Source organism: Vulpes vulpes, chromosome 15, assembly GCF_048418805.1.
Source record: "Vulpes vulpes isolate BD-2025 chromosome 15, VulVul3, whole genome shotgun sequence".
NCBI lineage: Eukaryota > Metazoa > Chordata > Mammalia > Carnivora > Canidae > Vulpes > Vulpes vulpes.
The window spans coordinates 48,687,978-48,715,758 of NC_132794.1; the positions used below are offsets into that span (position 1 = coordinate 48,687,978).

Here is a 27,781-nt window from a genome sequence, read left to right on the forward strand (position 1 = left end):
CTGTGGCCAGGGCCCCCCTCCCAATCTGACTTCTGGAGTGTTAGGCTGATCTTCCTGGCTAGATCAGCTCCATGAGGGCAGCAAGTTCATCTGACGCAGCTTTGTCATCAGTCTTCTCTTCCCACCCACGGGACCCAGTAGACGGTGAGACACAGACGTTAAATAGATGCTAGCTGATCCTGACGTCACTGTCTAGAACATTTGGATCTCTAACTTCTGGGCTATTTTTTCTCCCCAGGCCCAGCTGGGCCCCTGTCTCCTGACTGCTCTGTTACTCACCTGGGCTGCTGTTGACTCAAACCTAAGGAGTCACTGCTACATCCCATGTGCTCAGTGCTGTGACCAGCCAGCCAGATATGCAGGCGTACCCACGCTCTTCTAATTCATGTCTATACTGGGTTTCCCTCCAGAGCTTGAGGGCCTCATTAGTACATGCAAGTGCATTGCATGGTAAACACACACACACACACACACACACACGCACACACACACGCACGCGCACTGCCCAAGAGGAAGGAGCCCTCACTGCTCTGTGGAAATGGGCCAGGAGGCATGCCCGCTCCAGTTGGGTCCGGCGCTGCTCCACGTGTAGCTTCAGGGCCTCCCAGGCCTGCATCAGAGTCTGCTGCCTCTGCTGTACGGCTTGGGCCTGGGGCCCTGGCCCCAGCTTCTGTACTATGCTTGCCGTCTCTAGCAGTTCCTGCAGCTGGGGTCAGGGTGGAGCATAAGGAGGGAAGGGTCATGTCTTCCTAGAGGCTGAAGGGCCATTCCCATCCCACAGACCTCTCCTTAAGCCATGCCCTGCCAGGCACAATAGGTCCAACCGGAGGCCCTGAGGGAGTGTGGGAGACCCAGAGGAAGACATGGGCAGGCCTGAGGGGGCCTGTAGGGGCCTGCATGGCTCACCTGCCACCCAGTGCCCACCAGCTCATGCTCCAGTTCCTTGTGTCTTCTCAGCTGGGCCTCCAGCCCACGCAGGTCTGGGGCCACATCACTGGGGAGGCTTGTGGCTTTCTCCTGAGGTGAGAAGATAGCCAAGGCCATCAGGAATCGAAGGTGGGGCACTGAGCCTGGGGTGGATCCACTTCTAGAAAGAATCCCCTTCCTCCCCCTTGGGCTCATACCTGGACTTGCGTGAGGGCTTCCAACATATCTCTGTGTACTCTGAGGGTGACCTCGGCATCTTGGAGCAGGTGGCCTTGGGCCTGGGTCAGCTCCCATAGCTCTGACCAGGCAGCCCTGTCCACAGGCATGTGGAAGACCGACAGGTCAGTCCACCCTTCGCTAGTCTCATCAGCCTCCTCCTCTCCGGGCTGCATCCAGGACCCATCCTGGACCGGGTCCATCCATCCAGGACCCAAAGCTCCCCTTCTGAGCCCCTGTTCTGCCTCGGGGCCTGCCTGCAAACCTTCCTCCCTGGAGCCTGTGTGCCTTTAGCAGGAATTCAGTCCTTTGCCACTCTCTTGCTCAGCGCCTGATTTCTACGCTTTGTGGTATTTCTTCCAGCTTATGTAGTCCAGTCTCAAATGTTAATCAGATTACAAACGCTCAAGGGCAGAAGCCGCATCTTCTCTCCATTCCTTATTTACTCAGCCAAGTCTCACTGACCTTCTAAGACTTCTACCGGGCCAGGTTCCACAGACAAGTCCAGCCTGGCCTCAGAGCGCACAGGCTGGGGGTGCCCACAGCAGCCTGGAGGCAGCTAGGCAGTTTTTACACATCTCCTTCCCCAAGTCCAGGAACCAGTGTTTGGAAAAGTGTCTGGGGGAGGGGGGCTGGGAAGGACTCCCTGACCTGCACACCCAGCCCTGCCTCCCTGCACACGCCGTGGTCACCAGAGGCTGACCCAGCCTCCCAGGACCAGCACCCTCTCCAGACACCTGGTGGGCAGGCAGAGCCAGTGTGGCCCTCAGAGCATCCTGCCCTCTCAACACCCCAGGAGCTGCCTGCACAGCTTGCTCTCCCAAATCTGCACCCCTGGCCTAGCCCACTGGGCACTCACTGCAGGTCCTGCTGCCTTTGATGGGCATTGGGGGCCGCACTGTGCCCGAGCTCCAGCAGGCTCTCTACTAGCTGCTGGCAGGTGGTCACCCGCTGGCCACCCAGCTCCACGTGGTGCTGAAACCTTGCAAACCTGGAACGGAGGTGCTGAGGAGAAGAGGGGAGTGGGTGACATGATGGCCCCCCACTGGCAGGGCAGGAAGCAGCCCGGGGAGCAGATGCCTCCTGACCGTCTCAGCAATGAGGGGTGGGACAACCACTGTGCCTCCACATTCTACTCAGAGGGCCTGTCCTCAGCCAGCACTCGTGACCGCCACAGCCCCCTTCTCCATGGCCCTATAGGCTGGCCCACTGTCCCCAGCCTTCCACCTGAGGGTATCCTCAGAGCCCCAGCTCTCTTCTCACCAGGATGTGCTCATGGTCTTCTCCGAGGCTCTGCTCTGGCCTGGTTGCCTGCTTCTGGCTAGCCAGCCAGCACTGCAGCTCCTCAGCCTCCCCCATGAACTCATGCAGTTTCAGTGTCCCCTCCAGCTCACAGCCCCTGTGGGGACAGCCCAGTTCGCCCAGGTGAGCTGCCCACTCCCTTGGGGACAGCTGGCCCAACTGGAGGGGGCACCTTGAAGGAGCTTATTCATGGTCTGCATAAGCCTGTGGCTCTGGATTCAGGAAACACTAAACCCAAGGAGGGCAGTACAGGGTAGCGGGTGCATCTACAGGGAAGAAATGGGAGCTGGGAGCTGGTGGGCTGAGTTCTTGCCAGTGGGCCTCATTCAGGACTTGACAGAAGGAGGTATCACCCAGCAAGGACTCATCTGACACATATCTGTAGGCCTGGAGCCATAGTGTCCTTCCAACTCAGGGTCACAGTATGGGGACAGTCAACTGTGGTTAGGCCCCCCTACCCAGAGTGGGTACAGTGCCCCTTACCGTTTGGCGGCCAACTCCTGCAGCACTTGCAGCTGCTCCCGGAGCCTCTCCCGTACCACGCCCAGCTGCTCAGAGGTCCCAGGGCCAGCCAGGATTTGGGCCCTCTGGTCAAGCTCCTCCAAGGAGCTCCAATGAAGAGCTAGTTCCTGCCGTAGGGCCTGCCAGTACACATGGACCCAGGCTAGTCTCAGACTGGGTGGCTCATTCACCTCTACATTCACCTACCCACCCATCCATTCACCCCTGAACATCAGACCCATCCATGTACCCATCTACCCATACATTGACCTACCCATCCAATCATCCTTAACCCATCCATGTGTCCGTCCATCATCTACCTACCCAAAACTGATGGAGTTCTTACTGTTCCAGAAAAGTGAGAATATAGCCCTCAGAGGGCTTGCTATTTAGCAAGGAAGGGTAAATGCTGGGTAACTGGGGCCAGGGAAAGGAAGGTACTAGAGGCACTGCATAGACCCTCCCAATAGAGTAGACAGAGATGGCCAGGGTTAAGCGAGCTGCCCAGGATGTCTGGAATACCAGAGCACCACAAGGTCATACCTCCAGGCACACCCTGTAGGAATGGCTGAGAGTCCTCAGTCACAAGACATGGAAATACCAACCACTAGGGCTCTACAGAAAACCATGTCCAGACAAGAGGATGCTTCAGTGCCAACCAGAACTGGAGCTGCTGTGGGGCCCAGAGCTGTGTGGTCCTGAGAGTCCGATTCCGGAAAGGGGAGGGTACTCCAGGCCTCCCTCTCTTTAACTAGGGGCTGCTTGCGGGGGGAGGTAGGTTTCAGGAGAGCACTTGATTAATTTGAAGGATGACATTCAAAGTGTGAGAGGAAGAACCCTGTGGAAAATGTGGAGTGGGTTAAAATAGGTGACTCCAAGAGAGGAGAAAGTGCTGAGCAAGAGAGGAAGAAGCCAGAGAAATCCTGAGGTCACAGGGGTATAAACTGGTCAAGAGACAAAAGAAAGGGACAGGAGTTCTTCAAAGGGTTGTCTCTGCAGAAAGGGAGCCCTGCGGATGGGCAGGGTACCTTGCTAGACTTGGGGGGCTGGCAGGAAAGGAAGCTGGCCATGTCTTCCAGAAGAAAAAGTGGGACTCTGAGAAGGAGGATGTGCCCTTTGGGAGGGTGACAGCCCTCCCCTTGTGGATCATCGTCATCCCAGTCCAGGATGTGTGGAGGCTGCCCAGGACATGGTACCTGGTGCTTTTCAATGAGCCTGACGGTGGCTCCCCGGTCTCCACCGCAGTCCTGACTGCTCACCAGTGGCTGCTTTGCCTTCACCCAGTCCTCCAGCTCGGATGCAGCCAGAAAACACTGCCAAGAATGAAGACACCTCACCTTGATGATGTCAGATGGGATCCTCCACCACCCCCTGGAGACATCATGGGAAGCTCCCCAGAAGCCAGCACAAAGAGGTTTCTGTGCCTACTGGATACTAGCCAGGTCCTGGGCCCGGGTGTTCACAACTGACCCACTGCTCTGAGTGTGCCAGCCCCTGCACACCTCACTCGCGGTGGCTGCCTGACGTTCGCCACTCCCCCCAATCCTGGTGCTCGCTGCATCCTACCTGCTGCAGAACGACAGCCTCCTGCAGGCACTGGGCCTGCACCTCACATGCCTGCTCCAGCTCTGCCCAGCGGCCTGCCAGCTTTTCGCACTGCTCCACGATGCACTGGGCATGGGGGTGCCCTGAGGCTGCAAGGCTCCATCCAGAACCCAGCACCTGCTGCACCTGTCCCTGGTGGGCTTTCACCTCCACCTGGAGCTCCTGCCACAGGACAGGATGAGGGGCTGCCGCCCTCAGTCACAGGGAGACTGGAACAGAGCCATGGAGGCGGCTCTGGCCCCCACAGGGGCAAAACTCCTGGGCAGGGAATAACTGGGGGCAGAGACTTGGAAATCAGGATACACTGTTTCATGACAGAAGGCTTCTGAGGTCTAGAATGAGACGTCAGGGATCTGGAGAGTTGAAAAGGGGGCTGTTACCTCGTGCTTGTGGCAAAGGCTCTGGGCACCACTCAAGCATTTGGTGGAGCTGGCACTGGGCATGTGCTCAGCCACCCAAGTGAGCTCCAGGTTACTCAGTTGGTAGAACTGGTACAGCTCAACTGAGGCCTGCAGCTGTAGGCGCCGGGCAGCCAGATGGCCCTGCAGGGACTCGAACCTGGGTGGAGGCAGAAGAGATGGTGGTGGTTGGGAACAGGTGGCTTCCCCTGGTGGGGCTTTCCACAGCCCAACCAGGGACCCATGAGGAACAAAGTAGCAGACAGAGGAAAGCCTCATCTGATGACTGGCAGGCCTGGGGCCCAACCTTTCACCCAGACAACCTGCTTGACTTCAGATTGTGGGGTGCTGAGGAAGCCTGGTTGGGGTCTCTGGCCTTCGTCTTCTGGGAATGACTTTACTCATAAGAGAAGGAGGTCTGGACCACCTCAGGTCCTATGGATGCTGCCGCTGGGCTCACTGGGTAGAAACCATCCTAATGTTCATGTGCTGGGGGTGGCACACAATGGGGTGAAGATGGAAAAGCAGGTGGGTACCTCAGTAGGTACTTTTGAGTCTCCTCCATGACGGTCTGGGAAGTGAGCCCCTGCTGGGCCTGGGAGACGAGAGCAGCCATCTTGCTGGCCAGTGCCTGGCTCTCCCTTTCCAGTTGGCAGTGCTGCCTCTGCAGCCCCCGGCTCGAGCCCAGGTCCTGCCCGGTTTCTGCACTCTGCAGGGCCCCCTCCAGCTGCTCCATCTTCTTCTTGGCATCCTGGGGAGGGCGCAGGGTATGGGTTAGGCTCTGCAGTACAGCAGCCCACACTGCTTGCAGCTCACCGGATTCACGGAGGACCTACTAGAGACTGTTAACCTTGCTGTTGTCCACCTACCACCTTCCCCCGAGCCTCGCCAACACTCCTATCCCCTCGTGCTTTTTCCTCTGTGGGGATTCAAGTTGTGCTGACTACACACTGCACACACAGGAGACAGTTCTACGTTGGCAAAGCCAGGCTCAACTCGCCACAGGCCAGAGGCCTCTAAAGAGGGCTACTCCAGAGTAAGCAGAACACCCAGACCCTTCCCCGCCCCTCCCTTCCTGCCTGTTCCCACCCAGCCTAGCCCACACAGCCCCAGTCTCCCTCCTGTGCCCTGCCCCTCCTTTCAGCCCACCTGCAGCAGCCCCAGAAGCGGGGCCTGCTGCCTCGCCTGCCGGAGCTGGTCCCCATGCTCCGCCATCTTGCGCTTCACTGCTTCCCACTTGTTCCTCAGGCCCTGGAGGCTGCTCTGCACATCTTCCTGGGCTTGGGGCCTGCTGCTCAACAGCTGTCTCCCAACCTGGAGTGGACACAAAGACCAAGGGAATTCTGTTGAGTTGCTGGTACCGTGAGTGGCCACAGCGGGCTGGACTCAAGTGGCAGAGGTGGGCGGGGGTAGTTGGCTACAGGTTGCTTTCTACAGGCTGCAAGCACTTGAGCATTTCATTTGGCCCCAAATCTGTGGGGAGAGGTGGGCGGGCTTTCCTCTGATGCCCCCAGGTAGAGCCAGGTGAGCGGGCAGCAGACTGCGGTAGGGAAGGCTTTGTTCAGGTGGAGGCAGCAGGCACTGGAACTGCCCTCAGAGCTGGGGGCGGGTGTGGGGGGGGAGAGCCAATGGAAACATTCCGGGCTGTTTGGGGACCAAGACAGAGGGGTACCCAGCTGAGTGGAGGAGGAGTCTGTGGGATCCTAATTCTGAGACAACAAAGAATGATTCTTCCTTCAGGGAGTTTTTTCCATGAAAGCACATCATACACCAGGGCTGGGAATTTGGAGAGGAATAGGCCCTGCACCCTCTGGCCCGTGCCCCCACCTGCTGCAGGCCCTCCACGTGCCCAAGGGTGGCCAGCAACTCGCGCTCAGCTGCTTCGTGCTGCCTGAGTTGCTGCAGGACTTTGCTGGGCTCTCGGGAAGGCTCATCTGCTGCCCTCTGTCCCTTCTCCTCTATCCACAGCACCAGCTCTGCCACATCCTGCTTCCATTTCTGCCCAAGAACCAGAAGAGAATGGGTCTCACGAGCAGGGGTGAGGGGGTCTCATGGACCCCCATGGGAAAGAGCAGGAGCCAGAGCCAATCCTAGTGTGCAAGGTGGGGCCTGGGGTGACCGCTTGCAAGTGGGGACAGGGAAGCTGAGATTGGTAGAGAAAGGTTTCCCCCCTCACAGTAGGAGGCAGCCCAGGGAGTGACAGCCTGGCCCCATGGTGTCCTGTGCCCAGAGAAGAAGAGCACTTGGTCCATTCCCACTACTCCAACCCACTTTAAATCACATCCAGCCATTTCTCCCCAAGGAGGCTTATGCTACTTAGGCCCAGCTCAGAGCCCGGGCTGAACAAATATCTTACAAAGCCGAGGTCTGCAGCTGGTGCCCATGGCCCATGGGTAAACCTAGAACGTGGCCAGAAATGATGAGGAAGGGAAGTTGCCAGATGAGGGAGGGCAAGGGGGTTTATTAGGACTTCAGGTCCAGTCCTGCCTCTGAACAGTATGGCCTTAGCCTGTTCTCATCTGGAAAAATCAGAGCCAGAATGTCTGTCTCACAAGAGGGGCGATGAGGGTCCATGATATAACACGTGGGAAAGACCTTTGCAAACTGTAAAGAGCTTTGCATTGTGCATAAGGGTGAGCGCAGCAGTAGACTCCAAGGCAGTCCTGCTGGGGAGGCCCCATGCCCCTGGGCTGGCCCCCCTTCACCTGGAGTTGGAGAGAAGCCAGCAGCTGCCTCCTCCTCTGCTCACTCCTCTCCTGGATCCTGGTCCACTGTGTCTGGATGCTCTGCAGCTGCTCCAGGACCCTGGAGGTCGGATCAGGGAAGGCTCAGGGAGGCTCCCCTCTGCCCAAGGCCTGTTGCCGCCCATGGTGTGCCGGTTCGGCCCCACGCCCCGCACTCTCTCCTCAGCCTCCAGGCAGCAGGCTGTGCAGGCCGAGAGAGGGGGGCAGGTGCTGCCCAGACAGGCCTGGACTCACTTGTGCGCAGCAAGGTGTTGGCTCAGGGCCAGCTTCTCCCCGCGTGCCTGCAGAGCCTCTGCTCGATGGCCAAGGACGCTCAGCAGCCGCCCAAACTCCTTGTGCTGCTGCAGCAGGCGCTGGGCCTCCCCCACATCTTCCTAGGGGTGCAGAGATGGGGAGTCACGGTTCCTGGCTTCAGAGCCCCCTCCAGTGGTGGGGAAGTGGCACTGCAGCCCCATATCCCTGGCTACCTACCCCGAGGTTGTCCAGTTCCAGGAAGGCCTCGCGGCTGGCACAGGCAGCAGTGAAACCATCTACATCATGGCCAAATCTCTGCAGTTCCAGTCCCTCCTGCAGCCGCTGCTGTCTCTGCTCCCAGGCGGCCTGCAGGCCCTGGCCTTGCTGGCTCAGGAGCCCCAGAGCATGGGCTACCTCTTGGGAGTCCGGGGAGTCCAGGGCTGAAATAGGCTGGCCCCGAGCCTCCAGCTGCTGCAGCCTGTCCACAATGACAGGCAGAAGGTCAAACCCCACCCACTCCTCTCACCCCATCCTTCCTCCCCTCTCAGTTGCTCATTCATTCTGGAGTTCTGATAAAGGGTAACTGGCAGGGGCCTGAGGCTGGTAAGCCCCTCCCCGCAGGTTCACTCGCCCCATAGAAGAACTGTGCCCTGGCGCACTACTGACACACAGAATGTAATGGGCCTAGCACACTACTTAGGTCTTAACAGCTGTCACGCTCCCTGCCACGTCACACCGCTGCTCCAGAACACTGTCCTATTGGTTGTTACCCAGGCAAGTAGAAAAATCCCTCAAACCACATACATGCCTGCCTGAAAAGCCAGTGCCAGCCCATGAGCATTTAGGAAGGGTGCCTCTTTCAGCGAATTGAGCGCCCAGGCACACAGCTTGGGGACAGGTAACACCCTTGTGTGGATCAGAAAAAGGCTCTACTTCCTCTGAGGTGAGGCGGCCCTGAAGCATTAGTAGAATCTGGCAAACAGAGGGTGAGATGGATTCACTGCCCACTCGGCTGCCTTCAGGCCCCATTGTACAGGGCACAGCTTATAGTCTGTGCATGGTGACCCTGCCTGCCTGATGGACCTGTACCATCATCCCTGCAGGAGGAGAGGTCTTGCCATTACTGAGGAGGTAGGTGTCCTAGTCCTACAAGGCGGGGGGGGGGGTGGTGGTGGTGGAGGGGGGAAGTCAGGGAGGTAGGGTGAGCCATCTGACTCCAGGAGCCTGCAGGATCTGCATTATCCAGAATGGCTTGGAAGGCTAGGCTGCCCCAACAAAAAGCAATCCATCAGGCTCACCTGGATGGGGTATAGCCAAGCCTAAACTCACAAAACTTTTCAGGAAACTCAGATTGTGCCCTACAACCCCCACCCCCCAAATATGCAGGATGCCTGACTAGTTCTTAGTTACATCCTCCTCAAAACCTTGTGTAAGCACCTGCTGGAAACCAGCCTGGACCACTACCCTAGGTAACATCTTGCTTCCTGCCTCTCCCCTTCTGGTGGCCTGTCCCCACAGGCCTTAGCCAGCCTGAGCACACCCTGTATGCCCTCCCACCCTGACCTCTCCTGCTGCAGCCGGATCTCCTCCAGCAGATTGCTGTGCTCCAGAAGCAGCTGCTGGGCTGAGGCCATGTCCACCACCTTCTCCTCGCTATGCAGCTGAGCCCAGACACCTTCCATCCACAGCAGCAGCTGCTGGCTCTCCCGCAGGAAGCTCTGCCGTGCTTGTGCTTTAGCCTGGGCCCTGGCCTGTTGGGCCACATGCTGCTGTCCCTGCTCCAGCAGCCCCTGCAGCGTCTCCACCTGTTCTTGCAGGGACTGGCTCTTGGTAGGGCTTGACTCCTTGGCTCTGGGAGATGGGGTCCACCGCCTAGTCAGTGCCCTGCCCAGGCCTGCTGTCCAGGCTTGAACTCCCCTGGGGAAAATGACCCTGCCCTCTCACCTCCTCCTCACCTGGGGACAGCAAGCCTGCATGGCTCACCCTTTCCCTGTATTTCTTCATGCCATTCCCCCACCTGCACCCCTGCCCACCACACAGTGCATCCTGCCCATCCTCCAATTCCTGTCCTGTTCCTCATTCCACAGCCCTGATCGGTCCTCCCTGGCCTCCCAGGGCCCCATCGCTGTGCCAAACCCAGGCTGTACTTTATGGCTGCCCCTTGCAAGTAGTGGACACTCCTCTCCAGTGTTAGCATCTTCTGCTGGACCAGTTGCAAGGTGCAGTGGCTGTCTTCTGACTGCCCCAGCTCTAGGGTTTCCAGTTGGAGTAGCAGGTCTTGCAGCTGGACCTGTGTGGATCTGCACTGGTACAGAAAACCGCACACATCTGTGGTGCGTGCCAGCTGCATTTCCTTCTCTATCTTCAGGGCTTCCAGCTGCCCCCACCTGTGCAGAGGGAACAGGGATGTCTCCATCAAACAGACATCCCCATCCATCCTGGGGCCCTGGCCAGGGGCTCACACAATAGCTGCCACTAGGCTGGCTGTCCCCAAACCCTCTGCTCCCTGTATCTGACATGCCCAGTGTTTCCTCCTGGCATTTCGGGATGTAGGTAGGCAGGCGTGCAGGCCCAGGAGCTGCATCCAATCTGTCTCCACTGTCCTGCACTCCCTCATTCTTACCTCCAGCTCAGTTCCTCCTGCTGTTGCTGGATTTTGGGGGTGTCTTCAGGATATCTCTGCTTTAGCTGCTCAGCAGAGCTGCTGACTTCAGCCCAACAGCCCCTTCTCACAGACAGGGCAGTGAGGAAGTTCTGGGGAAAGGAAGACCCAGGCCTTGAGGCAGCTTCTCTTCCCATACTGCCCTCAAGACTACAAATGACCTCAGACATGCTCTGATGCATAGGTGTTTGAGCTGCATCCCTCTCAAAGGACTGAGATCTTTGTCCTTAAAGAGCCCCCTGGAGGGCCCTTTAAAAACTCAAAGCCAAGTATCCAAATTAGAAAGAAGCAAAACTGTCACTAGTGGTTAATGATAGGGTATTATACACAGAAACCCTAAAGACCCCACCAACAAATTGTTAGAATAAATGAATTAAGTAAAGTTGCAGGGCACAGAATCAATTTATAAGAGCATTTTGCATTTCTATATAATAATAATGAACTATCAGAAAGAGAAATTAAGAAAACAATCTAATTTACAATTGCATTAAGAAGAATAAAATAGGGCAGTCCCGGTGGTGCAGCGGTTTGGCGCTGCCTGCAGCCCAGGGTGTGATCTTGGAGACCCCGGGATCGAGTCCCACATCGGGCTCCCTGCATGGAGCCTGCTTCTCCCTCTGCCTGTGTCTCTGCCTCTCTCTCTCTCTGTGTGCCTCTCATGAATAAATAAATAAAATCTTAAAAAAAAAAAAAAAAAGAAGAAGACTAAAATACCCAGGAATAAATTTAACCAAAAGAGATGAGAGACTGAACTGATAACTCTAAGACACTGATGAAAGAAATTAGGAAAAACCCACAAACAAATGGAAAGATCTATCATGCCCATGGACTGGAAGAATTAATATTGTTAAAAGGTCCAAACTACTCAAAGCAACCTACAAATTCAATATAATCCCTATCAAAACTCCAATAGCATTTTTTCACAGAAATAGAACAATCCTAAAATTTATATGGAAACACAAAAGACTCTGAATAGCCAAAGCAATCTTGAGAAAGAAGAAAGTCAGAGGCATCACACTCCCTGATTTCAAACTATATAGTTTACTATATTAAACTACAGTAATTATTTATAGTAATCAAAACAGTGTGGTCTTTGCATAAAAACAGATACATAGATCAGTGGGACAGAATAGAGAGCCCAGAAATAAAGCCATGCACACAAGGTCAATTAATTTACGATAAAGGAGCCAAGAATATACAATGGGGAAAGGACAGTTTCTTCAATAGATGGTGCTGGGAAAACTGGACAGCCACATGCAAAATATGAAACTGGACCCCTACCTTACACCATATACAGCAATAAATTCAAAATGCTCAACACTAAAAGCAAATAATCAGATTGAAAAATAGGCAGAGGACCTGAATAGACATTTCTCCAAAGAAGACATACAGATGCCCAAGAGACATAGGAAAAGATACTCAGCATCACTAATCTTTAGGGAAATGCAAATCAAAACTGCAACGAGAGATCATCTCACACCTGTGAGAATGGCTCTTCTCAAAAATACTAGAAGTAAGTGTTGGTGAGGATGTGGAGGAAAGGAAACCATTGTGCACTGTTAGGGATGTAAATTGGTATTATGGAAAATAATATGGAGGTTCCTCAAAAACAAAATGGAAAATAGAACTACTATATGGTCCAGCAATTCCACTTCTGGGTATTTATCCAAAGAAAATGAAAACATTCATTTGAAAAGGTATCTGCACCCCCCTCCCATTTGTACCAGCATTATTTACAATAGCCAAGATATGAAAGCAGCCTAACTGTCCACTGATGGATGCACAAAGAAAATGTGGTATATATACACACCACATACAACAGAAATAAATATTTCTTTCATATCATAAAAAAGAATGAAATCTTGCCCTTTGGGACAACGTGGATGGACCATGAGGGCATTATGCTAAATGAAATGAGGTAGAGTGAGATAAATACTGGATGATCTTACTTGTATGGGGGATCTAAAAACACAAAATAAAACCAGATAGAGACAGAAGACACATTGGTGGCTGCCAGAGGTGGGAAATTAAGGGGTGGGTGAAACGGGTAATGAGGCTATAAAATAAATAAGTTGGGACGACTGGGTGGCTCAGTGGTTGAGCATCTGCCTTTGGCTCAGGGGGTGGTCCCAGGGTCCTGGGATTGAGTCCCACATCAGGATCCCTGCGAGTCGCCTGATTCTCCCTCTGCCTATGTCTCTGCCGCTCTCTCTGTGTCTCTCATGAATAAATAAATAAAATCTTAAAAAAATGAAATAAATAAGCTATGGGGATATAAGGTAAGCCTGGGGACTGCAATTAATAATGCCGTGTTGCAGTGTTTGAAAGTTGCTAAGAGAGTACATCTTAAGAGTTCTCATCCCAAGAAATAAATTCTGTAACTACGTGGGGTGATGGACATAACCAGACTTACTGTGGTGTACATTTTACAACATACACATGTGTCGAGTTATTATGTTAATAATATAATACATTGATGTTAACTAGAATTATTGTGATCGTTTCACAATATATACAAATATTATGTTGCATATCTGAAACTAATATAATGTCACATATCAGTTATACCTCATTAAAAATGCAAGGCCAGATCCCTTGCTCTTTCTTCCCAGACAGGAAGCCAACTAACATGGACAATCAGGCACAGGAGCAAATAACAGAGAGGCAGGAGCCGGCAGGGAGGGAGGAGGATAGGAATGAGGAAGGGCAGAAGGATCAAGCAGCTAAGACCCCCACTTCGGGTCCACAGGGGCGGTACCTCATATTTGAGCTGCGCGACCTCCACGTTATCGTCGGCCTGGGGCTGCAGCATTTGGAGCAGTGCTGTCTGGTTCTCCAGCCATGACTGCAGCTCCCCACATAAATCATAGAATCCAAACAGGGCCACTGCCTCCTCCAGATGTGCCCTGCGGTGCTGAGGAGAGGCCGGCCCAGAGGTTGGGGTGAGGGTCAGCTTCCCCATAGGGCCCTCAGGGCAGTCCCATCATCCTGACTCCCTCACCAGCAGAGCTCAGAGCCAGGGCCAGAGAGGGTCCCCGCCCCACTGCTGGGCCCAGCGCCCTCCACCAGAGGCCCAGGAGACAGAGCTCACAAGAGCTTAGCATCAGCTCAAGGGCCCTGACAGAGTGTGCCCTTTTGATCTAGCTTGGCTGTTTGGGACAGCCTTACTTCTGTGGGACCTGGCTCTGTCTGGCCTGGTCCACCACCCCTCCAGGCTGTCCTACCACCCACCACTCCCGGCTTCACTCCTGGGCTCCAGGCACTCTGGCCTTAACTCCTTCAGGGCCTCCTTCCTGCCTTGGTATAGGTCCTGCCTAGGGCATGGTCTTTCCCCAGAACCCCCCCCCCGCCCCGCCCCAGTCTCCCCTGCCCTCCCTCTGGCTTTCCCTGCTCTTAGCCTCTCCTTGTTCCAGGCTCAGCCTATGTCCTCCCCTCAGAATGCCCTCCCTGACTCACAGCCCGGCCTGGGCTCCCATCACGCCCACAGCCACCTGATGACTTCTCATCTGCTCTGCCATGAGGAAGCTCCTTGAGGGCAGCGTGCATGTCCAGGAACTGCTCTGTCCCTGGGTTCATCGCTCAGGGTCTGCTCCATGGACATGTTCTAGAACAAGAGTGTTACCTTTGCCAGGACCTGCAGAGCCTCATAGTCCCGCCTCAAGCAGTCCTGTGTCTGGAGTATGGTGTCAGGGTCAGAGTTAGGGTGGAGCTCAGCAGAGAGGGCCTTCTTCTCTGCTCCCAGGGGGCCAGAGCGGCAGGAAACCCCACTCCGGGTCCCCGGGTCCCTCCGGCCCTTCTTTAGAGAGCTCAGGGCAGACACCACCTGTGCTGACAGAACAGAGGGCAGCATGTCCGGAGGGGGCTCCCCTAGGCACAGAAGGCTCGGGGGGCGGGGTTGAGAGTAAAGGGGGCGGTCCAGGAGGACCTGGCGGGCGGGCAAAATGAGCAAAGCCAAAGCGTCCTGGGCTGAGCTGCGTAAGCGCGGCCGCGGGTAGGATGCTGCTGAGGACGGTGGGGCGCCCCGAAGCCCCGGGGTGGGGGGAGCCCACGAGGCCAGTCAGGCGCCACAGGAGCCCTCCCACCGGCACCCTGTGTGCTCAGGGCAGCAGGGCTGCAGCGCTGGGACCCCGCCGCGCACCGTGAGCGACACCTGGGCGGCGGCCGCCCGCGCCTGCTCGTCCAGCCGCCGCAGCTCGGCCCCGAAGGCCTGCACCGCGCGCTCCAGCCGCCCGTGGCGCCGCAGCAGGGCCTCGGCGGCCTCCGGGGCCGGCCCGCGGGGGGCGCCCTCCAGCGCCAGGCGCCGCTCCCGCAGCCACGACGCCGCGTCCGCCGCGTCCGCCGCGTACTGCGGGGAGGAGGCCAGGCTGAGCACCGGCCCCCGCCCCCGGCCCGCGCCCGCCGCCCCGGCTCCCCCTCCCGCCCCGCCCCTACCTGCTGGACCAGCGCCGCCGCCTGCAGCCGCGCCCCCCAGCTGGCCGCCCGGGCCCGGAGCCGCTGCCCCGCGCCCTGCAGCGCCTCGGCCCTCTCGCGGGGACCCGGCCGCCTGGGGAGCCCGGGGGCGCCCACGTCGCATCCCCTCCGCACGAGGTCGGCGCACACAGCCTGGTGGTGGCGGATCTCGGCTTCCAGGGCCTGGTTGGGGGGCACAGTGGCAGCTGGGTGCGAGGGCAGAGAGGGGTGGCGGCAAGGTGGGGACGGCAGGGCGCGGGCGGCAGTACCTTGTGTTTCCGCAGGGCCGCTCTGAGGGTGCTGAGGTCCCTGCCCAGGGCCTCACCCTCCACCAGCCGCTCGTGCTCCCTCACCCAGGCTTCCTCCTCCTCACAGCTGTCCAGGAACTCTGCCTGCTGCAGGGTCTGCTCCAGCAGGGTCCGTCTGAGGGATGGCGAGGGGCACCAAAGACGTTGGTGGCGGGGCGGGTGGGCGTGTGCAGACACCTCCCCAGGCTCAGACACCTCCCCTTAAACAGGAGTTTTCTTTTCCTGGATAACTGAATGGGGGACCCAGAAGACTCAGGGGTGAGGGTCAGTGTGGAGGGAGTTGCCAAGTCAGCAGCATTTTAACCCGGACAGGAGGTACAGTGGGTTGCTCACAAAGTTCTGGAGAAGGTAAAAGGGTCGGGGGAGCTCTTACCGGGCCCTGACCAGAGACACCAGGCTTTGGTGGAGCTGGGCGAGTGCCTGGACTTCGGCCTGCAGCACCTCCACACCAGTGCCCGTGGAGGAGTCCAGCTCGGCCGTCTGGAGGGCAAGATGGTGCACATGGGCTCCGTGTGCCGAGACCTGGGCCTCCAGCAGGTCATGCTTCTGCAGCAGCTCCACTGTTTCTGCCAGCTGCTGCCCACAGGCTGTGGAGCTGGCCAGCACCTGGCCAGGGATGGACAGGTGATCATTGTGGTCCCAGAGTGCCCCGTGAGTGCCAGGCAGGTGTATCCTGCTGTGTTGCCTTGGGATCTGCTGGTGCAGGGCCCACCTGGAGTTCCTTGAGCTGGTTGGAGGTGCTCTCCACCCCCTGCAGCAAGCTCAGCACAGCCTGCAGGTCTGCCATCTGCTTCTTCTGCCCTTGGAGACGCTCAAGGAGTTGCTCCCAGCGCCCACTGATCTCTAGTTGCCTGGAGGGCATGAGAGTAAGGGTGGTCTTTACGGGGCTGGGGGGGTGGGGGGAGTGCAGGGAGGAAGCCACCTCGGGGTCTGCAGCTGGTGGACAGGGGGGTTTGGCGGTCATGGAGGATCCTGTGCCTGGTGGCTGGGAGCTTGGAGCATCCTAGTCTGGGGTGGTTGGGACATTGTGTTCTGGGTTCTTAGACACAGGCAGAGAAGCCAGAAGGAGGGTCTGTGGGGTTCAGGTCTTCAGGGGCCCCAAGCCTTCTTTCCAGTCCCCATCTCAGCTGATAGATAGCAACTCTATCCTTCTAGGAGCCTGGGCTAAGATCTCAAGAACTCATTTTCTCACACCCCATCTCTGATCTGTCTGTAAATCCTCTTGGATTCAAAATATATCCAGAATCCCACCATTTCTCATGGCCTCTGTTGCTTCTCTCTGGCCTAGGTGATTACAATAGCCTCATAAGTGGTCTCTCTGCTTCTGCCCCTTCAGTCTGTTCCCAACATGGCATCTAGAATGATCATTGTAGCACAGGAGTTAGACTGTGCTACTCCTCTGCTGAAGGCCTCCTGTGATTGGTTTTCCATCTTCCTCTTAATAAATCCGATTTTTACTGTGCCCTACAGATCATAGCATGTTACCTGCCTCTACCCTTTGCCCCTGTACTTCTTTGACCTCTAAGACTACTTGTTTTCTTTGTTTTTGACCTCTAAGACTTCTTGTTTTTCAATGCTGGCCTCCATGCTATTTTTCAAACATACCAGACATGTGCCCACCTTGGCACACTGCATTAGCCATTCTCTCTGCCTTGGATAGTTTGTTTCCACATTTGTATGGCTGACTCCCTCACTCCTTTCTGGTCTCTGCTCAAAAGCGAACTTCCTCTGACCACCCAATCTAACTCCTTCCCCCCGTGTTGCCACTTCATAATCCTCTATGCTTTATTACTATTTTTTTCTATCACTATCTCAGGTAACATATGCATATTTTGTTTTCCTTAGTAGTGTGTAAGCTCTGTGAGCGGAAGGATTATTGTTTGCCCTCTTCACTACTAAATCTCCAGCACCTCAAACAGGGCTTGGGACATAAATGTTTGTTTAGTGAAAGAATTAATAAGAGATAGCTAGACAGGGCAGTGCCTTACCAAAAGGGGTCAATTATGGATGCTGGAACTTCACGCATTGGTGGGAGATACAGCTTTTAAAGGGAGCCTCGAACCTATAGATCATACCTCTATGGCTGGGAATGGGCACATGTAAAGATAGGGGTATGACAGGAAGGCCTTAGCCTGTCTTGAGGATGGTTTCCGTGCTCCGGGCTCACCTGCAGGCCACATCTGCCCAGTCATGGTGCTGCTCCTGCTGGAGGATGTCGGAGATCTCAGCCAGGGCCTGGAAGCGGGCCTCTTGGGGCGGGATGCTGGCCTCTAGCATTCCCAGCCTCTGGGCAGCTGCCTCCACTGCCGCCAGGCTGGCTGGCGGGGCTGCGGCCGCGGCCTGGTCCAGCATGTGCTCTGTGTCTGTCAGGAAGCTTTCCCTGAGGGCTGCCTTGCGCTGGAAGCGCCGGACCAGGGTTTCCAACCGCTCTAGCTGCAGGAGCCTCTGCAGCAGGGCCTGGCTCCGTGAGGCCTCTGCACGCTCCAGGCCTGCCCAGCGCTGGGACAGCTCTGCAGGGCCCAGGCCCTCCTTAGGCAGGAAGGGCTTGCGGTTCTGTGCCCGGAGCGCGGTCTGCAGCCGGAAGAGCAGGGCCTCTGTGGCCCCTCGCTGCTGCAGCTGCGGGGGCTTCTCCTGGGTGCGGAAGAAGGCAAAGGCCACCAGCAGCTGGCGCGTGGCAGGCAAGGAGTCTGGGAAATCCCGCGCCTCCAGCCACACCTGCTTCTCTGCAATCCAGCCCAGCAGGTCGGCCACCAGCTGCTCGTACTGGGTCTGCAGCTCCTCGGTCTCCTGCAGCTGAAGCAGGATCTGGAGGAGGCAAGAGAAGGGTGCAGGGCAGGACCTCGGAGCAGGCCCTGGAGTGGAGCACGGCCCTGCCGACTGCTGAGTGACTGCCAGGGTTGCCGGGGGGTGGTAGCTTCCTCCCTCCTGCCCTGAAGTTGCACTAAAGTGGGGGTTCTCCCAGCCCCCCGAGAAGCATGTCTGCCTGCATTGCACGTTAGACCCCGGAGTGGGGGAACATCCATCCTGCCTTCCTCCATTTTCTTTTACCCCATTAGGCCTCACCTCTGGGTGAGGTCTATACTGTCCTTTTTGTGAGCCACCTTTCCCTTCCCTAAGGCCCCCGCATCCCTAAAGCAGCTCAAGCCCTTGGCCTTGATCATCTCCCCCCTCCCCAACTGAGACACCAACCCTGAGAACAGCCTTCCCAGGCCTCCGCATCTACCACTGTGCCCAGAGGGTAAGGGAGCCCCCTAAAAAAAACATGGACTGAGCAGCAGAGCTGCTTGTGCACTGTTGTTAGAGTCTGACTCTCTGAGCTTTTCAATCCCATTAGGATCTTAACAACCTAAGGGGGGGAGGGGTGGGGACAGGAGGGGATGATGCTCACCTGGCTTTCCCTGTGTGCCAGGCCCTGTGCTGGGCATTGGGCGCAACACTCATGGCAGCCTTCTATTACCCCAGGCACTATCGGCTCCATATGACAGAGGAAGCACAGTGAAGTTAGGGGACACGGGCAAGGCCACACAGCTAGAAAGTGGCAGAGGCAGGCTTCAAAGCCAGATGTGTCTGCCTCCAGAGCCCGTGCTCACCGTACCTCTCTGTGGTGCCACCTTCCCTTGGTCACCAACCTTAGCAAGTCTCCTCTGGACAGTCTGCTCCTGGTGTAGGCGGGAGAAGTGGTGGTAGTAGAGGGAGACATAGGTCATGATGGAACGCTCATCAGGCTGGAGGGCCACCACGTCCTCGGGGTCCAGCAGCTGAGCAATGCCCAGCTCCTGCTCAGCCACGTGGAAAGCCAGGTCAAGGTTGTGCAGTGGGCGCTTGGGATGCAGGGAGCAGTAGTCAAGCAGGTCTGGCCTGGACAGAAGGTAAGCAGAGCTCTTCGTCAGAGTAATTTACTGCTTGGGTCTAAGAGACTTGTTAAAAAGGCAAACCAGGGGCACCTGGGTGGCTCAGTGGTTGAGCATCTGTCTTTGGCTCAGGGCATCCCGGGATTGAGTCCCATATTGGGCTCCCTGCATGGAGCCTGCTTCTCCCTCTGCCTGTGTCTCTGCCTCTCTCTGTGTGTCTCTCATGAATAAATAAATAAAATATTAAAAAATAAAAAAGAAAGGCAAACCAGGCCTTATTGGCCATTCACATCTTACCCACACATTAGTTTCCCCTGGCGGTAGTCCGAGCCCCTAATGAAGGAATGGGGCTCTGATGGAGAGGGGAGGGTTAATTTCCCCTCAGGGACCAGGCTTATGGGGGAAAAGCTCCAAAAGGGCAGGTACTTGGCAGGGAAAGGACTGAGAATAGAGTCAGGGACACAAAGTGGAGAAAGGCAGGGGTCCAGGGCCGATTCCATGGGATTTCCTAGTGAAGGGGGAGGGCCTCGGCTCTCAGCCTTCTCCACTTCTGTGCCCAGGGTGCAGGGGCCAGGGGGATGTGGGAGATGGGCAGGTTGAGGACCCCAGCCTATTCTCCCTGGTCAGTGGTGGGGGCCTCTGAGAGGGAGGCTGAGGCCGGCCCCAGACCTGGTCGGGGCTGAGAGGGTGCTGGGGCCGTGCTCCCTGGTGTGCACCTGTGTGCATGGATGAGGGCACTGAAAGCGAGCCCGTCACTCCAGCTGCGGGAGAAGTCGGTGATGTTGACGTTGGCATAGCCGGCCGTCTTCCGCTGGCACCAGACCAGCAGAGCTTCCTTGGCAGATAGCAGGGCTGCGCTGGCCCCAAACTCCTCCTGGTAGGGCAGGACAGTACGTCACCATGCAGGCACAGCTGTGAAGGCAGCAGAACCCGCAGGCAGGCCATGGGAGAGGGGTGCTGGGCCGGGTTGTGATCCCTCTCCCCCACCTGGAGGCAGGTGCAGCTTGCTCTCTCTTCTGAGCACCTGCTTTTACTCGATTTCATTTGCAGTGGGTGGGGACTGGGGCTGAGAGAGATGGTCCTTCCAGAGAAGTCGGGTGCCTGAAAGCTGCCACGTCTGAGCAGCTGGCTTTGAGTCACAGCTGATGACCTCAGGAGCAGGAGCTCCCGTTTCTCCAGCCCTTCTGATGGGCTGGGCATTGTGCTATCAATGGGCTTCAGGGAGTTGAGGCTGGGATTTGTTAGAGTGGCTCCTGGGCCCCGTGGGCTGTCTGCCAGCCAGGCACAGGGCCCGTGCACGCTTGCGGCCCTAGGAGGTGGCACTGTTACTGTTTACATTCTAGGGATGATGCAAAAAGGTACAGGGGAGCAATTAGGAGGTTGCTCAGTGTCCCTCCACCAATAGGGCAGGGACTTCCCTGACCAGGACTGACTGACAGCCCACCTCCAGTTGGTGGGCCCACCTGTCTACCACCCTAATGGCTCACAGAGCTGCTGAGGGCAGAGCCTGTGCTGCCTCTTCAGGCCGGGCAAGGGCAAGGACATCTTCATTTGGTTGCAACCCCCTCCACCCTCCATGTTTCTCTTACTGAGAATTTCCTTTATTCCGTTACTCTTTGTTCCACCTGCCTCCACCCTGCCCTGCTCTCTCTCCTCCCCCTCAGTGCTCCTTTCCCACCCCCTTCCTCCCTGCTACTCCCCCTCCTCCAGTCTCCATTCCTGGTCCCTGTCCTTCCCTCAGTGGTACTCTCCTTCCACCCACTCCCTCCCTCACCTTCCCAACCCAAAGTCTCCTCTCCTTCTTCCTCCCCAACTCTGTGCTTCCTCTTATTTGCTCCACCCTTCCACCAATTCCTGCTTATAAACTCAAAATGTCAGAATAGGGCAGGTTGCGTCTCCTCCCTTGTCCTTTGGGCCTGGGGGCAGCAGAGCAGGGAGAGCGTTGGGGCCCAGAGCACATGCACTCAGCAGCAGGGTGAGGCTGGCAGACACGAACCAGAAGAGGGTCTGGGGCATGAGCATGGGAGTGGGGGCATCTGTTTTGCAGGGAACAGAGCCTGAGCCAGTCAAGGAGCAGGGTGACTGGTCAGGGGATGACACACCTACTGCTCCCAAGAGAAAGCAGATGTGTCAACTGGGACTGGCTTAGGGGACCAAGGAAGGAAGTGTAGCTGCATGGAAGGACTTGAGGCCAGTTAGAAATTCATCCATCAGGGACACCTGGGTGGCTCAGCAGTTGGGCGCCTGCCTACGGCTCAGGTCGTGATCCCAGAATCCGGGATCGAGTCCTATATCAGGCTCCCTGCGTGAAGCCTGCTTCTCCCTCTGCCTGTATCTCTGCCTCTCTTTCTGTGTGTGTTTCTTATGAATAAATGAATAAATTAAAAAAATGAGATTCATCCATCACTTCATCCACTGCATAGATGCTAGGCTTTGGGGACACATCTGGGCAAAGCCCCTGTCTTGGGGCTCACACTCATACGATGGATTTCTAGGGTCTTCCTGGGTTTGGCCCAGATCCATGGTCAGGGCTGGGCTGGGCAATTGGGAGCTGGGACATACCCTGTCCAGGGAGATGTGGGAAATCTGGAAACGCAGAATGATGACCCAGATGAGTCCCAGGATGAGTGTCTGGTCTCCATCCACGATGTTTTCTGGCCCAATGAAGGGTATCGGCACCTGTGGGCACAGTGGGCTGGACTCAATTGTGAAGCCCGTGTGCCAGAGAAGACTCAGATTAACCAAAAATCCAGGGGGTGTGCTGCCAGATGGGAGGGTCTTGGAATCCATCCTGCTCCAAGGTCCCCAGCGGAGAAGAAGGCAGGGCATAATGCCAAGCAGGTGAAGCCTTTCTAAGTGGTTGCAGCTTCAGACCCAGGTCCTCCCGGGCAAAACCCCAGCCTGGTGGGCAGGGCTGGACTGCTGGGGTGGGGAGCTCCCTGTATGCAGGCTATAGATAAACATGGGTCAAGATCAGTGGCTTGGCCCTGGGGGTTGGAAATGAGGGGTCATAACAGTCCATGTATGAGCTCAATGGATAACAGCAACTGTTTGCCTCCATCTCACAGGGCATCTTGGAATGTCCAGGGAGTGCCTGGGTCCTTGGCTCCCACTTCACTCTCAGCCCTCTTCATCAGTGTTCCATCTCCTGTTAAACAGGAAGATTCCCAAGCTCCACCCAATCAGACTCTCCTGGGCCAGGGCCTGGGACTTTGCATTTGGACGAAGTTCTCAGGCGGTTTTCCTGGCCCTAAAGTTGGAAACCTGCTGCCCTAGATCTTGCCCACATGGACAGGGAGGAGGAGTGAATGAGAGGAGAAAGGAACGGAATAAACATCAAAGCCTCACAGGAGCCCTTTCACCCCTGGGCTCCATCTTCCTCTCCTGGATCACAGGGCTCCAAGGCCTGTGGGATTCTAGGAGTTCCTTGGGATTCCCTAGGTCTTGGGGTCTTTGTACTGGCCGTCCCTGCTGTCTGAAAATATTGCCCCCAGTAGCCACATGGCTACATCCCTCTCTTCTATGTCTTTACTCAAATAATCACTTTTTCAATAGTATTTTCATTAGCCACCTTATTTAAAATCCAAGCCCAAGGACTGTTCCTCCCGCTCAGACACACCTGCCTGACCCCCTCACCCTGCTTGGGTGGGGATCTCGGTTTTGTTCCCTGATGTCTCCTTAGTCGGGTGTCTGGCATATAACCGGTAGTGGATAAGTACATACTGAATGGAGAAAGAAGGGGGAAGACTCTCCATAAGACCTGGAGGGAAGCTGGCTTCTGCCAACCACCTGCCTGGTGGATGGGGCTACACCTCTGGGTACTGTCCCTGGGTACCCTTTGTTGTATCTGCCTGGGGTCTGAAGGATCTACTCCGTGCTCAGCCTTCCTCTCCTGGCACAGCAGAGCCCTTTGGCATTCTCCCCAGCTTGTAGTTGGAGCAGCCGGTCAGTGGGGTGTTGGAGGCTGCTCAGACTGGCTTGCGAAGGCTGATCTTCCCACTTTGTGTTTAGTGATATCTCACTGGTAGCTTGGAATCAGCCGTGGTGGAGGTATGGATGCTGCAGAAATTAGCAAATGCTACAAACGAGGGGTTTTATTCCCTCTGCTCTCAGAGCTGGTTGTTAAACATTTAGCAGCACACGCTGATCTGGGTTCAAATCAACTATCTTCCCTGAAACTGCAGGTGCCTTGCTTTGCTGCGTGTGGTCCCCAGAGCCTGGCATGGAGTATCCAGCACATGACAAGGTCTCCAGAAATGAGTGCATTCCACACTCTGCTACTCCTTAACCCTGTGTGGGGCAACCGTATGTATAGTAGAGACAAGACAAGGCTGTCACTATCATAGACTATGTATCAATGACATGCTGTGTATCCAAGCTCGAGGGGAGCTGCAAAGCCTCTGACAAGGGCCACAGGGCTCCCGCTCTTTCCAAGTACCTGGAGGACAGGTGGCTGGCTCACAGGCTCTTGTACCTGGGACCAAAAAGGGCCTGGCATTCTGTGGCTGTCAGCTTTCTACTCCTCCCTGTGCTCAGGGACCACAGTACCACCATCCCTAGCTTTGGCTTCTAAGCTCCCCAGCCCCTCTCAAGCATGCCAGGGTCCCGGGGGCTGTGACTTCCAACCCAGGATGTAAGTGACAGGCACACACAGGTTCAGCCCAGCCAATTCCACCCAGCTCAGTGATTTTGCAGCCTCCAGGAACAGCCACCTCATGGCTTCAGGACCTGAGGCCAGGTGCCCTGTGGGCTTCTCAAATACTGGCTGTCAGTAAAATGACCCCTGCCTACCTGCTCCGACACTGCCCATTAGGTCCTTACAGGTCCCTGGGGTTTTTGCCTCTTTTAGTGACTATTTCTTTGGCCAATCTCTTTCAGGAGACTGTGGCTCCCTCCTCCAGCCCCTCCCTGCTAACTGAAGCAGCCTCTCCAAGGCAGACCTGCCTCTTTTCCCTCCACTGTCTGGCTCAGTGTCCAGGGCTCTTCTCCTGTGTCCTACCCTCAGCCTGCCTCCCACAACCTTGCATCCAGACTCTGCTGGCCCACTGACCATGTGTCTTGCCTGATAAATTATTTCCTTATTTAGGAAAGGAGAAAGTTAAAAGGAAATCAGGGCGCCTTGAGGCTCAGTCAACTGCCTGCCTTCGGCTCAGGTCATGGTCCCAGGGTCCTGGGATCAAGCCCCCATTGGGGCTCCCTGCTCTGCAGGGAGTCTGCTTCTCCATCTACACCTCCCCCTGTTCGTGCGTGCAATCTCTCTCCCTCTATGTCAAATGAACAAATAAAATCTTAAAAAAAAAAGAGTACACTGAATCTTACAGCTTAGAATCCTGCAAATCTCTCATTGCAGGCAACTGCGCATTTCATACGAAGGCTGTCCCCCCCCCTGCAGCCACTTTGGTGCCCTCTAAGCTGGGAGTGCTGTTCAAGGAAAGGCTGTGCTTTCTGGACCTCTGTCCCCAGCTGCTATTCCTGGAGTCAGGCTCCCGATCCTCTGCTCTGCCCTGGCCAGCCCAGAAGGATGACCTAGCACTCCAGCCGATCCCGGCTGCCTGCCCCCCGCCCAGAAGCGGTCTCCCCGGTGCCCACCTTGCCCCTAAGGAAAGCCAGAGCTCGGCTGCTGTTCTCCAGGAAGTGTGCCCGCATGCGGCCCCGGCTGGGGGGTGGCAGGGCCTCCCCCGAGATGAGCTCCAGCAGCCGAAGTAGGTGGGTACCATCAGCCAGCTCTCTGTACAGGTTCTGGATCTTGATGCCCACCTAGGCAAGGTAGGGTAAAGGCACAGGGTCAGAGCTCCCCGACCCCCCACACGTCTGGTGGATCCCAGGACCTGGGAGGTACAGCCCAGAGCAGCTTCCTCAGGGAAGCACAGCCTCAGCTGTGCCGGAGGGTCAATAGAAGTGGCTTCAGCTGGGCTCTGGGGTCTGCACGAAGTCGCAGCCAGGTGACCTCACAGCTGGCCCTGAGTCTGCTGGCCGGGGAGTGAGGGGGACAGTAGAGGTGGCCTGCGGGGTGCCGCCGGCACACTCACCCGGCCACGCCAGAAGATGTTGTTGATCCAGTTGGTGAAAGTCTTCTCCTGCATCCGTGTGTGCTGCGCCTGCAGCTTGCGAACGAGGCTCATCTCGTAGGCAGAGTCCATGGTGGGTCGGGCCTGGGAGAGCTGCCCCGGGGCTCTGCGGCTGGCCTCCTGCTTCAGGTGCCCTGTAGCCCCAAGGAGCTGCTGGGGACTGTGCGGCTGACCAGCCATCAGACCTGCAGCCCTTTAGGGACGAGGGGCCTCCGGATGCTTCCCTGAGCTGGAGATGTTGCGGGGTGTGGAGACTGGGGCAGGGGCGTGAGTGGTCCTCATATTTGGTGGGGGGTTTGCGGCTCGGGGCCTAGCCAGGTAAGGTTCTGGTGCTCCCGCTGGTGCCCTCAGAGCCCTTTGCTCCACCCCACACCAGGACTGGCCCCTGCTCCTTGGGATGAAAGGATGGGCAGAAGGAAAACAGGAAACTGCTCACCTTGGCGATGTCTGTACCTGGAAAGAGACCCTAGTGGACAGATGGGAGCCGCAGATAGCAGGGGCTGTGCTGGGAGGGAGAGAACCACAGGAGAGGCCAAGGCCCTCCTCTTGAGCTGGAGGGGCGGGGGTGACCGCACACAGCCGGACATTGTCCTCCCACCTGCCAGAGGGCTTGGCCCAGACTGGGAGGGGGTGGCTCTGGAATGTGCCAGCCTGTGGCTCCAGGATCTCCTCCTCATCTTCCCCCCATCTCCCATGCTCCCAGCATCAGATGGGGGTCCTGGCTGTCAAGACACAGAGGCCTGTGGGATGCGTCTCAGGTTGGCTCTGGGTGGGGGTGCCACGAGGGTGCTGCAGTCCAGGTAAAAGGCACCTACATGGCAGAGCCTCTGGACAGAAGCTTCTGTAGCCCCTTCCCAGTCTGGGACTGCTCTTCTATACCCTTGCAGCACCTAGGGCGGGGTGGGGTGGGGGGTGGGAGGCAGCATGCCCTCTCATCCTGCCCAGGGGCATGTCGCATAGACGGAGGGGAGTCCTTGGGCCCTGCGCTTGGCCTTCTAGGCCCTGACCTGGCCCAGGCGCACCCACAGTGGGTGCTCCCTCATGCCCGGGGACCACTTTCTGAAGGGCAGTCTCCCTGGGAAGGGGTAACTTGGAGCTGCAAAGGTGGTGGAAATGAGAGTCTCCTCCAAAGCTGGAGACGTGGTGTTCGCTGTTGGGGGGTTCGTGGTGAGGCCCCCAGCACCTGTGCTTCCAGAGAGCTGTCTGGGTCTCGGGGCTCAGGGCAGGGGCTGTGGAGGGAGCCTTCAGGCAACTCGCTCTCCCTCCCTGAGCAATCTGGAACTGCATGCCGGAGACAGTTCTAACTCGGGTGGCTTCACAAAATGTTCTGGCTAACTCGGTACTGCAGGTTCACCCGGCAGCCACGGAGACTCTTGAGAGGAGATGCAGCGCTCCTCAGGCAGGTGTCCTTGGCAGCCAAGGCTGGTGAGAGGAGACAAGGCCGCAGGTTGCCCTCCAGAGCTGGGCAGGACAAAGCACTCCAGAACTCCACGCCCGAGGCTGGGAATGAGGGGCATGGTGCTCTTGGGGTAGTGTAGCTCCCCTGCATCTGAGAGGAGCATCCTCCCCTTGCCCTCTCCCTGGTAGGTTCCTCCTGCCCCTGGCTGGATTCCTAATGTTGGAGTGAGCTCAGGCTTCTTCCTCGCTCATATCCCCAGATCCAGTCAGTCCTCAGTGGCGGCTGCTACCTGCTCCCCAAAACTCCATGGTCTACCCTTCCACCTGGTCTACTTGCACTGCTCCTGCACGGCCCCATCATGGTTCCCCGACTCCACGTCTTGCCCGCACATCAGCCTATGCACAGCCCACCAGTTACCTCCCAGAGCACAACTCTGCTCATGCCTATGAAGGCTCCTCATTGCCTGAACAGGACCAGAACTTTCCTTTTTTTTTTTTTTTTAAATTTATTTATTCATGAGAGACACACACACACAGAGAGAGGCAGAGACACAGGCAGAGGGAGAAGCAGGCTCCATGCAGGGAGCCCAACGTGGGACCAATCCCGGGTCTCCAAGATCAGGACCTCGGGCTGAAGGTGGTGCTAAACTGCTGAGCCACCTGGGCTGCCCTGACCAGAGGTTACCTGCCCACATTGGGGCTTCAGCTGTTCTTTCAGCTTAGAATGTCTTCTCTGTTCCTCATTGTCCACATTTTCCTATCCTATCAGCCCCAGTTAAAATCTTGCTCCTTCTAGCAGGTTTCTTGCCCCTTGCTCCCAGCTTATTTCTCCTCCTATTAATACCCTTGGCCCGGGGCATCTTTTGTGATGAATTGCATGATGCTTTGCACACAAACCTCAACAGAGATTATTGTATTAGGTTGCTGAGTGGGGCTGGGGAACTGCTTTTCTTCCTCCTTAGCTCAGATGTAGCTAAAGCCATTGCACATGTGGCAAAGGGACTGGTTCTTCTTTTGCTACGGCTGATTGCAGCCCCTGCTGCAATGAAAATCCCTTGCTAGTCAATACAGTTTTGGATTATTTATGTGGCAAGTAACTAAAATATCGAGTCAAACAA

General features: G+C 56.6%; 1 protein-coding gene across 1 annotated transcript in view; it reads right to left on the reverse strand.

Annotated features, from left to right (window-relative positions):
• The window catches only part of SPTBN5 (spectrin beta, non-erythrocytic 5), a 46,473-nt gene extending 19,646 nt beyond the window's left edge, over positions 1–26,827 (reverse strand). Inside the window, exons 1-32 of the mRNA XM_072738122.1 lie at positions 26,620–26,827; positions 25,227–25,399; positions 24,787–24,954; positions 21,760–21,876; positions 19,914–20,071; positions 18,976–19,204; positions 17,514–18,151; positions 16,059–16,197; positions 15,720–15,952; positions 15,308–15,461; positions 15,021–15,221; positions 14,728–14,934; positions 14,212–14,412; positions 13,348–13,503; positions 10,551–10,681; positions 10,075–10,314; positions 9,491–9,778; positions 8,165–8,405; positions 7,928–8,067; positions 7,655–7,754; positions 6,777–6,947; positions 6,099–6,263; positions 5,486–5,700; positions 4,932–5,109; positions 4,513–4,713; positions 4,143–4,259; positions 2,929–3,086; positions 2,407–2,542; positions 2,003–2,148; positions 1,125–1,239; positions 907–1,017; positions 527–706 (exon numbers count right to left, since the gene is read on the reverse strand). Of these exons, the coding sequence (XP_072594223.1) occupies positions 527–706; positions 907–1,017; positions 1,125–1,239; positions 2,003–2,148; positions 2,407–2,542; positions 2,929–3,086; positions 4,143–4,259; positions 4,513–4,713; positions 4,932–5,109; positions 5,486–5,700; positions 6,099–6,263; positions 6,777–6,947; positions 7,655–7,754; positions 7,928–8,067; positions 8,165–8,405; positions 9,491–9,778; positions 10,075–10,314; positions 10,551–10,681; positions 13,348–13,503; positions 14,212–14,412; positions 14,728–14,934; positions 15,021–15,221; positions 15,308–15,461; positions 15,720–15,952; positions 16,059–16,197; positions 17,514–18,151; positions 18,976–19,204; positions 19,914–20,071; positions 21,760–21,876; positions 24,787–24,954; positions 25,227–25,399; positions 26,620–26,827 (6,015 nt within the window). The remainder of the gene's footprint in view (positions 1–526; positions 707–906; positions 1,018–1,124; positions 1,240–2,002; positions 2,149–2,406; positions 2,543–2,928; positions 3,087–4,142; positions 4,260–4,512; positions 4,714–4,931; positions 5,110–5,485; positions 5,701–6,098; positions 6,264–6,776; positions 6,948–7,654; positions 7,755–7,927; positions 8,068–8,164; positions 8,406–9,490; positions 9,779–10,074; positions 10,315–10,550; positions 10,682–13,347; positions 13,504–14,211; positions 14,413–14,727; positions 14,935–15,020; positions 15,222–15,307; positions 15,462–15,719; positions 15,953–16,058; positions 16,198–17,513; positions 18,152–18,975; positions 19,205–19,913; positions 20,072–21,759; positions 21,877–24,786; positions 24,955–25,226; positions 25,400–26,619) is intronic.
• Between the last annotated feature and the right edge of the window lie 954 nt (positions 26,828–27,781).